At 50.4% G+C, this 10,978-nt stretch overlaps 1 protein-coding gene across 1 annotated transcript in view; it reads right to left on the minus strand.

The window, feature by feature from the left end:
* Positions 1 to 7,969, minus strand: part of ANKRD33B (ankyrin repeat domain 33B) — a 73,533-nt gene extending 65,564 nt beyond the window's left edge. The window contains exon 1 of the mRNA XM_003789548.1: positions 7,616 to 7,969. Coding sequence (XP_003789596.1) covers positions 7,616 to 7,969 — 354 coding nt within the window. The remainder of the gene's footprint in view (positions 1 to 7,615) is intronic.
* Between the last annotated feature and the right edge of the window lie 3,009 nt (positions 7,970 to 10,978).

Here is a 10,978-nt window from a genome sequence, read left to right on the forward strand (position 1 = left end):
ATTTTCAAATTAAGTCTATTCACGGGGGTAAGACTACAAATAAACGGTCATGCATGCCATCTTTTGCATTAATTAAACTTTTTATTTTGAAATAGTTACAGACCCACAGGAAATTGTACCTTTCACTCCCTAAATTCAGCATCTTGCCAATCACAGTACTACAACAATGCCATGAACTTGGTGGCACCTGTAGCTCAGTGGGTAGGGCACTGGCCACATACACTGAGGCTGGTGGGTTCAAACCAGGCCTGGGCCAGCTAAAATCAACAATGATAACCACACACAAAAAAGAAATAGCCGGGCATGATGGTGGGCACCTACCGTCCCAGCTACTTGGGAGGCTAAGGAAGAGAATCGCTTAAGCCCAAGAGTTTGAGATTGCTGTGAGCTATGACATCACAGCACTGTACCGAGGATGACATAGTGAGACTATGTCTAAAGTGAAAGAAGCCATGAACTTCGTGTTGCTGCAATCCACAGAGCTTATTCAGACTGAACCTACTATGCGTGGGGCATGCATGTGTGCATGTGCGCCTGTCCACATGATTTTAACCCACGTGTAGACTTCTGGAACTATCACGATCAAGGAGGAGACCCCTCCCACTACTCTGTGTAGTATACTCCCCACACCCCATCCCTAACCCCCGCAACCTCTAATCAGTTCATCTCTACAACTGCCTCATTTCAAGACTGTTAGTAAAGGGAATCGTACAGCATATAACCTTTTGAGACTGGCTCTTTTCACTCAACCTAATTCCCTGGTCTGCCTTTATTTTTGAAACAGCTTCATTTCCCTTTCCTTGTCTCAAAGAAAGCATTACTCTAAATGTATTTAACCCCCTCGACTGGGCCGCCTCTCACAGACAGCCGACTGGCCACTCCATCCGGCCTCCCCTCCACGTCTGTCTGTGCCTCTCCCAGCAGGTATGTCCCTGGCCAGAGGTGTGGGCTCTAACTCAAGAGCCACTGCAGCCTCCCAGAAACAGAAGGCAGACAGAAATGCTTGATTCTCCACCCCAGCAGATGCTCACTTTTGATCTGCATTTATTCAGACCTGACATAAAGATACCTTTGGAAATACATGTTGTTCTTCTGTCCCTCTGAAATTGCTCTCTCAAATCCCACCGTTCTAATCCAATCTTGCCACCAAGCCACCTGTGACACAGAACTTCACTTCTACCTTAATTTCTGTCATCTTTGACTTAGTAGAAATAAGTAAAATCCACCTTCAACTGTCCTTTCACCTCAGGAACACCAATAAAAATAATCTCTTCCAAATTCCTTAATGTAACATATGCTTAATGACATCAAGGATTCCTGACATGCCACCACATCTTTTTTTTTTTTTCATGGTACTGCATCTTAAAATATGACCTCATGAGAGCCACAAATAGGTGCCACTCCCATGGTCCCCCTACATTCTCCATCACAGTTAAAAGTGCTGTCTTATCCTTCACACCATCCAGGCCTGCGTGGCCTCTGTGAACCTGTCCTTCACACAGCTGCTCATAACACATGTGCACACACACACTTTTTTTTTTGTTCATATAGTATAACAACTTCTCTAAACCCTTCCTATTTCTTTTAATTAAAAGGAATTACATATATATTGTCTTACACATAGGATTGTCTGGACTTAATTTAGAGAATGTTCCAGGCTTATGATTTAGAATTACTGTCCCAGGAGGCTATGAAATAGTCTTAAGACATATCAATACCCGGGCGTTGTGGTGGGTGCCTGTAGTCCCAGTTACTTGGGAGGCTGAGGCAAGAGAATTATCTAAGCACAGGAGTTGGAGATTGCTGTGAGCTGTGTAAAGCCATGACACTCTACCAAGGGTAATAAAGTGAGACTCTGTCTCTACAAAATAAAAAAAAGAAATTTCAAAAAAGTGGTATCTTATAGATCACCTTCTCTCAAGTAGCTTAAAGAATTTTTTTCTCAATAAAGCTTAAAAATATTTAAAAAATTTTAAACACAGGCTAGGCACAGTGGCTCACACCTCTAACCCTAGCACTCTGGGAGGCTAAGGTGAATGGATCACTTGAGCTCAGGAGTTGGAGACCAGCCTGAGCAAGAGTGAGACCCCGTCTCTACTAAAAATAGAAAAAGTAGCTGGGTGTGACGGCGGGCACCTATAGTCCCAGCTACTCAGAAGACTGAGGAAAGAGGATCGCTCAAGCCCAAGACTTCGAGGTTGCTATGAGCTATGATACCATGGCACTTTACCGAGGGCAAGAGAGTCAGACTTTGTCTCAAGAAAAAAAAAATTAAACATAATTCTAAATAACTCCTAGGGTTGCCAAGTATAATGGCTCATACCTATAATCCCAGCAACTCAAAAGGCTGAGGCAGGAGGGTCACTTAAGGCCAGAAGTTTGAGACCAACCTGGGCAACATAGCAAGATACCCACCCACCAATCTAAAAATATAAAATAAAAACAAGAAAACAATTATAGACCGAGTGGTCTGGTAGGAGGGTTTGAACTTTAGTAGTGGATAATCAGTTAAATAATACTGAGAGTTTTTCTTACCTTGTATCTCTACCTACCAGAAGTTGCCATTCTAGTTTTGAAAATTAGCTTATATATTTATTACATTGACAGGAATGTTAAACTAGGAAAAAATATTCCAAAGGAGTTAATATACCATTATTAGTGTTTTAGATTTTTATATCTCTCCCCCTTTGTCTTCATTTGTAAGTACAAGATGGAAAAGACTGTTCAAAGTCACCCAGCCATAGGGCTGGGGGCAGTGACTCATGCCTATAATCCCAACATTCTGGGAGGGCCAAGGCAGGTGGATCGCCTGAGCTCACAAGTTAGAGACCAGCCTGAGCTAGAGTGAGACCCGGTCTCTAAAACTAGCCAGGTGTGGTGGCAGGAGCCTGTAGTCCCAGCTACTCGAGAGACTAATGCAGGAAGATCACTTGAGCTCAGGAATTTGAGGTGGCTATGAGCTGGGCTAATGCCAAGGCACTCTAACCTGGGTGACAGAATGGGACTCTGTCTCCCAAAAAATAATATTAATAAAGGAAACATGCATGACAAGACAGCCATGCTGATTCAGCCAGAAGGCTCCAGCAAACCTGCCTGACTCCTTCAGACACCAGGCTCCAATAAAAAACACCCCCCTCACAGCTAAAAGCACACCGCAGGCCATGTATGTGAGGTACCCCCTGGAGAACACTCCCTAGCAAAGTCTCATCCTTATTCTGGGAGACTGATTCCAAAGATGGCCCCCATTTTCCCCCTTCTATCCACGCCTCTTGTCAGGTGACTCTGCAGCTCCTCCCAGTGAGGTGAAGGGTCTATTTCCCTACCCCTTGAATCTGGGCTTAGCCTTGTGACTTGATTTAGCAAAAGTGACACTGAACCTCTGCCAAGGTCAAGCCTCAAGAGAACTTAACTCTCATGGAACCCTGCCCTGGCCCCGCCATAGCCCAGGCCAGCCTGCTGAGGGACAACAGACCACGGGAAGTAGATCTAGTCATTCGCAGCTGACCCCAGGCTGAGTACTGACGAAGCACCCAATCTAGCCTCCTTCAGCTGAGCTGGGCCTCCCTTAGCAAAGTGTTCTCAGTTATACACACCCACGAGGTTTCACACTTGTTACACAGCATTATTGTGGCCACTGGTAACTGATACGCTCTCCAACGCTGCGAGGCTCCAGGCAGCAGCCCCACCATGGTGAGTAGAAGACCAGGGGACAGACATCTATCACCTGCCTGCCACCAACCAAGATTTTTCCAAACCCACTTCAGTTGACTCCTACCCCAGCATCTTGGGCTTCTGGTCCCAGTCTGCTCAATTCACCCTTCTCACCTCCTTTCCCACAGTTCAGAAGTTAGAGCTGCAACTAAAACAGCAACACACATTCCCAGTCAGCAAGGCCAATCTGTGCCCTGTGTCAGCTGGCCCTCAGCAAAGGAGGAGAGGTGGGAGGCCAGAATTTACTTCCTGTAGTAACTAGCAAGGACCAGAGAATTCACTCTCTCTACACATCAGCTCCTTGCATGGCACAAACAAGCAATGAATACCTGGCCCTAAGAAGACAGAGGGCTGGGTATGAATTCTAATAACTTGATCCTCATTTTAGGGAAAGGTGATTCTGGAGTTTATAAAGATTTGTGTAGCATTCAAACAAAAACAAAAATCTTTTTCTCTAGTCCGAGATAAAGTCCTCATCACAGCTATAAATATGTCTATAAAACTTAAATGTAAGCACCACAAAAATAAAGGGAGACACCCCACACTGGGCGTGGGTGTGGTGTGGGCTTTCCTGAACTAACTAAACAAACAGGTGAAATTAGGAAATTTTCAGCAAGAGGCCATGTAATTTAAACATGCAGAAGTAAAATTCCATCACGGAGCAGCACAGTTTTTAAAAATTAGCATATTTAGGCCTAATCTCATTCAAAAGCTGTCTAGCATTCGAACCACCCTTCTGAAACAAAACTGCACAAACACCTCCTTTGTTTTCACTGCTTTCTCAAGAGCTGCCAAGGCTGTAAAGGTGAACCTCAGGTGATAGTTAGTGGAGAAGAATTAGGAAAATGAATTATGGCAGCTTTCACTGTTTCCAAGTCAGAGGGAACAAAACTTCCATAAATCCAAAAGACAGCAAGAGCACACTTGGAATGTCACTGGAGAATTATTTGACAAATATTTACATGTTGCATATTAAATCACAAAGTTCTCTGAGAGCAATAAATATTTGAGAAGGAAAATGGTGTGCTGAACCATATGTGGTATTTTTTCACTCTCCAGAGGCAGAAAAAAACGTTTTCTTAAACAAAACACATCTGATCCTGAGTTACCCAAATTAAATGAAATGCCTCCCACCTCTGTAGGAGATCCCTTCTTAACTGACCAGAAACATACCCCCCAAAAGCTGGAAAGCCTTTAGAGACATTTTCCTCCTAGAAAGCAGGCTATGGGTGACACCTGTGAGCTGTCATTGTGTCATTAAAGTAATTAGCCCTTCTTTAAGTTTTATTCTGTCACTAATCAAGATAAGCTTGCAAATCACACTGAGAAAGGCTCCTGCCCCAGGGCCTTTGCACTTGCTATTCTCCTTCCCCACTTCACCTGCTCTCTCAAATGGCTGTCCTATTTATAGTCCTTAATGCCTGAACACCGAGGTTGCCCTTGCCCAGTTCCTGGTGCTGCTGGCTTAGACCGGGGGAGGAAGAAAGGACTCCTAGAGAAGGTGCCTTTTAAACAGGAACCTGCAGCCAGTGAGGGAGCGAGCCATGTTAGCATGGGGGAGGCACACCGCACCCCAGAGAAGGACACTAGCATGCTCACAATCCCACTTTGTTCCCCAGCTTCCTATTTCAGCTACTTTTTCTAAGTTCTTCTCTTCACTATTAAGACTCTCAAAGACAGAGACTGCTAGATTCATCTTCAAGTTTCCTAAAGTACCTAACCAGAGCACAGTAGGTCTGCAGTAAACACCTACATGATGATACACTCCATTTGCCACAGTACAGTGCATCTGGGCTTTGCCTCGTGTTATTCTTTCGGCTGTCTGGGAATATGGAGAAGTGAATGGGAAGAATGGAGGCTCCCAAAGCACAGACCACAGACCAGCTCCCTCTGATCTGAAGACAGAAGAGCCCAGGGTTCTTGCCATTCATAGGCCATGTGCCAGGCTCCATCAGTATTTGACCCAAAGCAGAGAAACAAGTCTCCATCTCTACTGGAATCAGAAAAGTAGAGAGACAAAAGCCTGCCTGGCAGAAGAAAGAAAACAAACAAAACTGGAAGGTACTCTCTTCCAGTCCGGGGGAGGCAGGAGGGCCAGCAACAGGACAAGACAGTGTGTGCGTGGCCTTCACGCTCACACTGTAAGAGTTCTTGAGAAAGCAGTGAAAACAAAGGAAGTGTTTGTGCAGTTTTAATTGTTGCAGAAGGGTGGTTCGAATGCCATATCCCTGAGACACAGACTCTCGTTACTCCTATTTTACAGAAGAGCAAATTGAGGCAGCGAGATGGGGGGGGCTGCAGCTAGCCTCCCATGCCAAGGCCTGCCAGAGCCGGCTCCACCCACAGGTGACCACCGGCGCCCAAGCCCTGGGGACCAACCCCACCAATGCCTTTCTGAGCTTTAAAGCTGGCCCAAAAACTGCCTTAGGAAGAAGAGGTTTCCGAACCAAACCTCTGGGCCGAAGACTTGACATTCAGTTAAAATGAAAAGAGTTGACAAACAGCCACAGGAGGGGCTCCCAGCTCTATTCTTGCCAGCTGGGGCACCTGCCACCTAAGCTGGGGCACAGGCACCAGCACTGCCATTGGGTGCAGCCACAAAAACTGGCGGACTCCACCTGATATTGCCCAAGGGACCCCACATTAGGTCTCATTGCCCTCCACAGTTCAAGTGCAGACCCTGCCTCCAAGTTCAAATCCAGTGTCAAGTTAGTACAAGCAGAAAGTGACACTTGCCAGCTTGCCCACATGCCTAAGCCCAGGCCAGACCACAGTCAGGGGCAAACCAGTCTGCCCCTGCCCAAGATAAACCAAAAGCACAGGGTCGCCAGGGTTCCCAAGTAAAAGCACATTACTTTCTGTCCACTGCAGACTCCAGAGCAAAAAGAGCACTGGTGTTCCTGATTGTGCTAGGCTGCGGAGGCAGATACCATGGGACCTTGGGGAATATAAAAATCAGATTGAGAACACAGCCATTCCTACACCAAGCACAGACTAATGGGGACTTTGCCACCATTGTCACTCTGCAGTTTTTCCCACAAAGTGCTTAGTGGACTGTGTTCCACAAACCATTCTCCAGTCTTCTCAAGGCAACTTTTTCTTTCTTTTTCCAAACGTCTCTTGCTTTCTCTGAGTACACCATTAATGCACAATCAGCGCCTCCCTCCCCTCCCACCGGGGCTACCCGGGCTTGCTGGTCGCCGCCAGGCTGCCCGCCCAGGCCCTGCCTCACCCCTGGCTGGCACTGGCTCAGAGCAGTGACCGTTCAGACTCACAAGTGAGAGGTCCTGGGGCTGGTGGCCACGCAGGTCCCAAGGCTCAGCAGGGTTTGGGGTTAATTGGGGGATGGGGACCAAGCAGTCCCGGCGAGGGAGAGAACAGTCGCTTCTAAATCCACAGGGCCCGGAGGAGCCACGCAGTTAGGGGAAGGGCAGCGCAAGCGGGCCGAGGGGACAACTGGGGCGCTGCGCAGGAGAGGTTGTCCCCTGCAAGCGAAGCGAAGTGGTCGACTGCCAAGGGCCTGAGAAAAGGTAATGGTCAAAGGGAGGAGGGCAAGTTGAAGAGACCCTGCAAAAGGAGTCAACGCTGGGTTCCAGCACCAGCTTTCGGGGATAATTCAGGGCCAGGAGGACCCTGGGGGCGGTAAACCAAAGGGGACGCGGACTGGAGGCGTCTCTCGCCCGCGCTGCTACCTGGGGCAGAGCAAACTGCGCTCCTCCACCCCCAGCCCGAGACAGGCAGGCCACCCAGGGCTCCGCACACCCAGCTCCCAAACAGCGAAGAAAGGCGGCAAAGTGACGGAGAGACCAGTCCAGAGCCGGGATATTGGTGGCCTGAGTATGTGGGAGAGGGCGGGCAAAGTGGGTGCAGATAGGAACCAAACTCTGCGGGGACGCCTGCTTACCCGGCCATTGCGATCGGTCTCCTGCACCTCCTCGACGCTCGGCCCGCGCTGGACCAGCGCCCGCAGCAGCCCCACGTCGTTGGCGCAGGCGGCGCGCAGGAGGGTCGCCGCCTCCGGGATGCCGGCCGGGACGTTCTCCGAGCTCTCGGCGCAGCGCTCCTCCTCGTCTCCGAAAGGATAGAAGGAGTCGTCCGAAGCGATGCTGCGAGTGTCTAGAAGACTCGAGAAGTCATCGTACTCCTCGTACTCAACGGCCTCCTCCTCGACCTGCGCACCCCGGGGTGGGGACGGCGGCTGCGGGCTCAGGCAGCCCGCCCCGCCGCCCTCCGGCCCGGGCCCGGCCAGCAGCACCATGCCGGCGGCCGGGACGCGGGCCGGGGGCCGGGGCGCGGGCCGGGAGACGAGGACCCGGGGCGCTCACCGGGGTCAGCGCTGCTCGCCCCCTAAGTCACCAGTATAGCAACGGCACGCGCGCCCCGGCACGGCGGAAACCAGCACCACGCGGCTGCGCTCAGCGAGAAAGTCGCTGGAGACAGCAGCAAAGCCCCTGGGGGGGTGGGCGGAGCCGCGGGGGTTTTCCGAGCGCGGCGCGGGCGGGGACCCGGCTCCGCGGTAAGGGGGGCGGGGCCGCTGCGCTGGGGGACCCGCCCGCTCCCGGGTTCCCCGCTGGGAGGCCTGTTCCTGTCAGGAGTTGAGAGCGAGGCGGGGGCCTCCGAGGACAGCGGGGACAGTACACCTGGAGTCTTTGTCCCAGAGCTGGGAGATTCACGGCCCCGCCCCGCTCTCTGCGAGCCCCGGGGAACGCGGGCGGAGGAGGGGTCCCGGGACGCCGCGAGCTGAGCAGGCTTCCAGCTACAGGAACGTAGACGCCCGCGAAACCCGCCCCCGCCCAGGGCGCCAGGACCCTGGGCCGCGGTGGGGCAGTTCCTCCCGCCGCTCTGGAAGCTCAGAGAGCGTCTTCCACCTCTCGGGGATCCTGGGCTGCGGAGCCGACTCCACCCGGCCACTGCTGGCTTAAGACAGGGGAATCCCCGGGGCGCACGGCCGCGGAGGCCTGGGGATGCGCGAAGAAGCCGTCCACTTAGGGGGCCTGGGGAGCGCAGCGGGCAGTGCACATCTGAACCCCATGGGGACTATCATGGGGGAGTCCCAACCCGAAGGGAAAGGGGTATCCTAGGAGTCCCTGGTCGCTTAGATCCCGGGTCAGCTGTGGTTTGCAGATTGGTCGGACTAGCAGACGTGGGGAGGTTTATGGAAACTTGGGTGGGGGTCGTCTGGGTGAGAAGGGACGACACCAAACTGGAGCTGTAAGCAGCTCCCCACCCCCACCCCTGGCCACTGTCACGTGCTGGCATCTGCAAAGTCTTGGCAGATTAACCTGGGAAGGTCATGACAGGGCCCTGCCCGGGTGGCTGGCTGCCAAAAAAAGAAAGGAGAGCAGGGCTACAGGCGTCTGTCCCAGTGCGGGGCGGGGGGAGGGTGTGAAAATTTGCCTTGGGAGCTTCTGACTTTGTGGAGGGAGACGCTTGGAGAACCAAATCTAGGGGGAGACTGTGCCCGAGGCGCGGTGGAGAGCGCGCGGAGCCTCTGTCGCCGTGCTGAGTCTCGGACCCGATGCGTTGTGGGTCAAGGATGCGAAGACCACCCCTCTCTCATTCCCTCCAGCCTCCTTCCCCTTCCTTCTTCCCACCGTGCAAAACAGTGTGTCCGGCCGGTGGGAGGCCCTCGTGGCCCAAAATGAACAAAACTGGGTGGATAGACGCAGCCATTTGGGGCAAGGACTACCTGAGGAGCGTGGCGGGGAACTGAATAAAAAGTACCGCTGTGGGTGGTGTGAGCTCGAACAAGGTTTGAACTTGGAACTTCCAGGTTTCTTAAGCCCCTGGACCCCTGACGTTACACTTCCCTGGGCCTGACCTGCTGTCGTGGTCACCTGGTCTTTCAGTGTCGCCAACAAGAGCTAGAATGGCATCCATGCCTGGTCCAGACCCACCCTTGACGGGACGGGTAGGTTGGGGGGACCCCAGCGCCCCAATTGCTGAAGAAGACACATCTGAGCACGCCCTGAGCTAGCAATGAATCTGGACTCCCTTCTGTACTCAGGGCTTTCCTTCTGAAATAAAAAATACCCCAAATCTTAATCTAGGTTCTACTTTTTTTTTTAACTGGCCACAGTTGCATAAATTCCCGCTTGAACTTTGCTTTTCAAAGCTGACACTTGTTTCCAAAAGATCTGTTGATGACATCAGGGTTAGTGCCTCCTGAGTGCGGGTGAGTTCTACTAATCCCGCTGTCCTGCCAGCCAGCACGGTGTCATTTGAAAGTAAGAACTCCAGCCCCCTGTGACCAGGTCCCAGCTCAACAGCACCAGAACCTCTGCAGGGGAAGAGGTTGCTGTGAGCCGTGACCACAGGACACTCTACCCAGGGTGACGTAATGAGACAGTCTCAAAAAAAAAAAAAATGCCTCTAAGAAGAATAAGAAATAAATAAAATACACCCCTTTTACCACAAAGACAATGATTCTCAACATTTCTGGAAGACAGGCTAAAAGAACGCCAAATGAGGGCAAAGGTATTTTTAGTAAAGCTGCCACTTATATATGGTGTATTATGTTTACCAAATCCACATAGGAAGGAGAAAGTAGCTTATCAAAACTGCCAATTCACTCAGTATAACTTTCAAATTAATAACAGACTTTGAGAAATGACATTTTATCTGACGAGTTTCAGTGACTTAATTTATGATTTTAAAAGATATATATAGAGAGAGAGCAATTACACAATTTATTCACTTAATTGAATAATTTGTCTTTGGACCATTAAAAGAAATCATTACTAGCTCAGGTATATTTCTGTAACAAGACCTTTCAAAATTACAAGCAGTACACTTATTTAATTTATTTTTTTATTAAGAGTGAGTTCCTATCTCTACTAAGAATAGAAAAACTAGCCATGTCAACCTTGGTCCATATGATGGACCAAGCCATCGACAATGCAATCACCAACCCTGGAGCTGAGGCTAGGTTGACACGGCTAGTTTTTCTATTCTTAGTAGAGATGGGAACTTGCTCTTGTTCAGGCTGTTCTCTGAACCCCTGAGCTCAGGCGATTCACCTGCCTCAGTCTCCCAGAGTGCTAGGATGACAGACATGAATCACCACACAGAGCCCAGTACTTTGTTTTGTTTTGTTTTGTTTTATTTTGTTTTAGGCAGAGTCTCACTATGTCGCCCTTGGTAGACTGCCATGGCGTCACAGCTCAAAGCAACCTCTAACTCTTGGGCTTTAGCAATTCTCTTGCTTCAGCCTCCCAAGTAGCTGGGACAACAGGCATCTGCCACAACACCTGGCTTTTTTTTTTTT

This window comes from Otolemur garnettii, unplaced genomic scaffold, assembly GCF_000181295.1.
Source record: "Otolemur garnettii isolate 467f Iridium unplaced genomic scaffold, OtoGar3 scaffold00033, whole genome shotgun sequence".
NCBI lineage: Eukaryota > Metazoa > Chordata > Mammalia > Primates > Galagidae > Otolemur > Otolemur garnettii.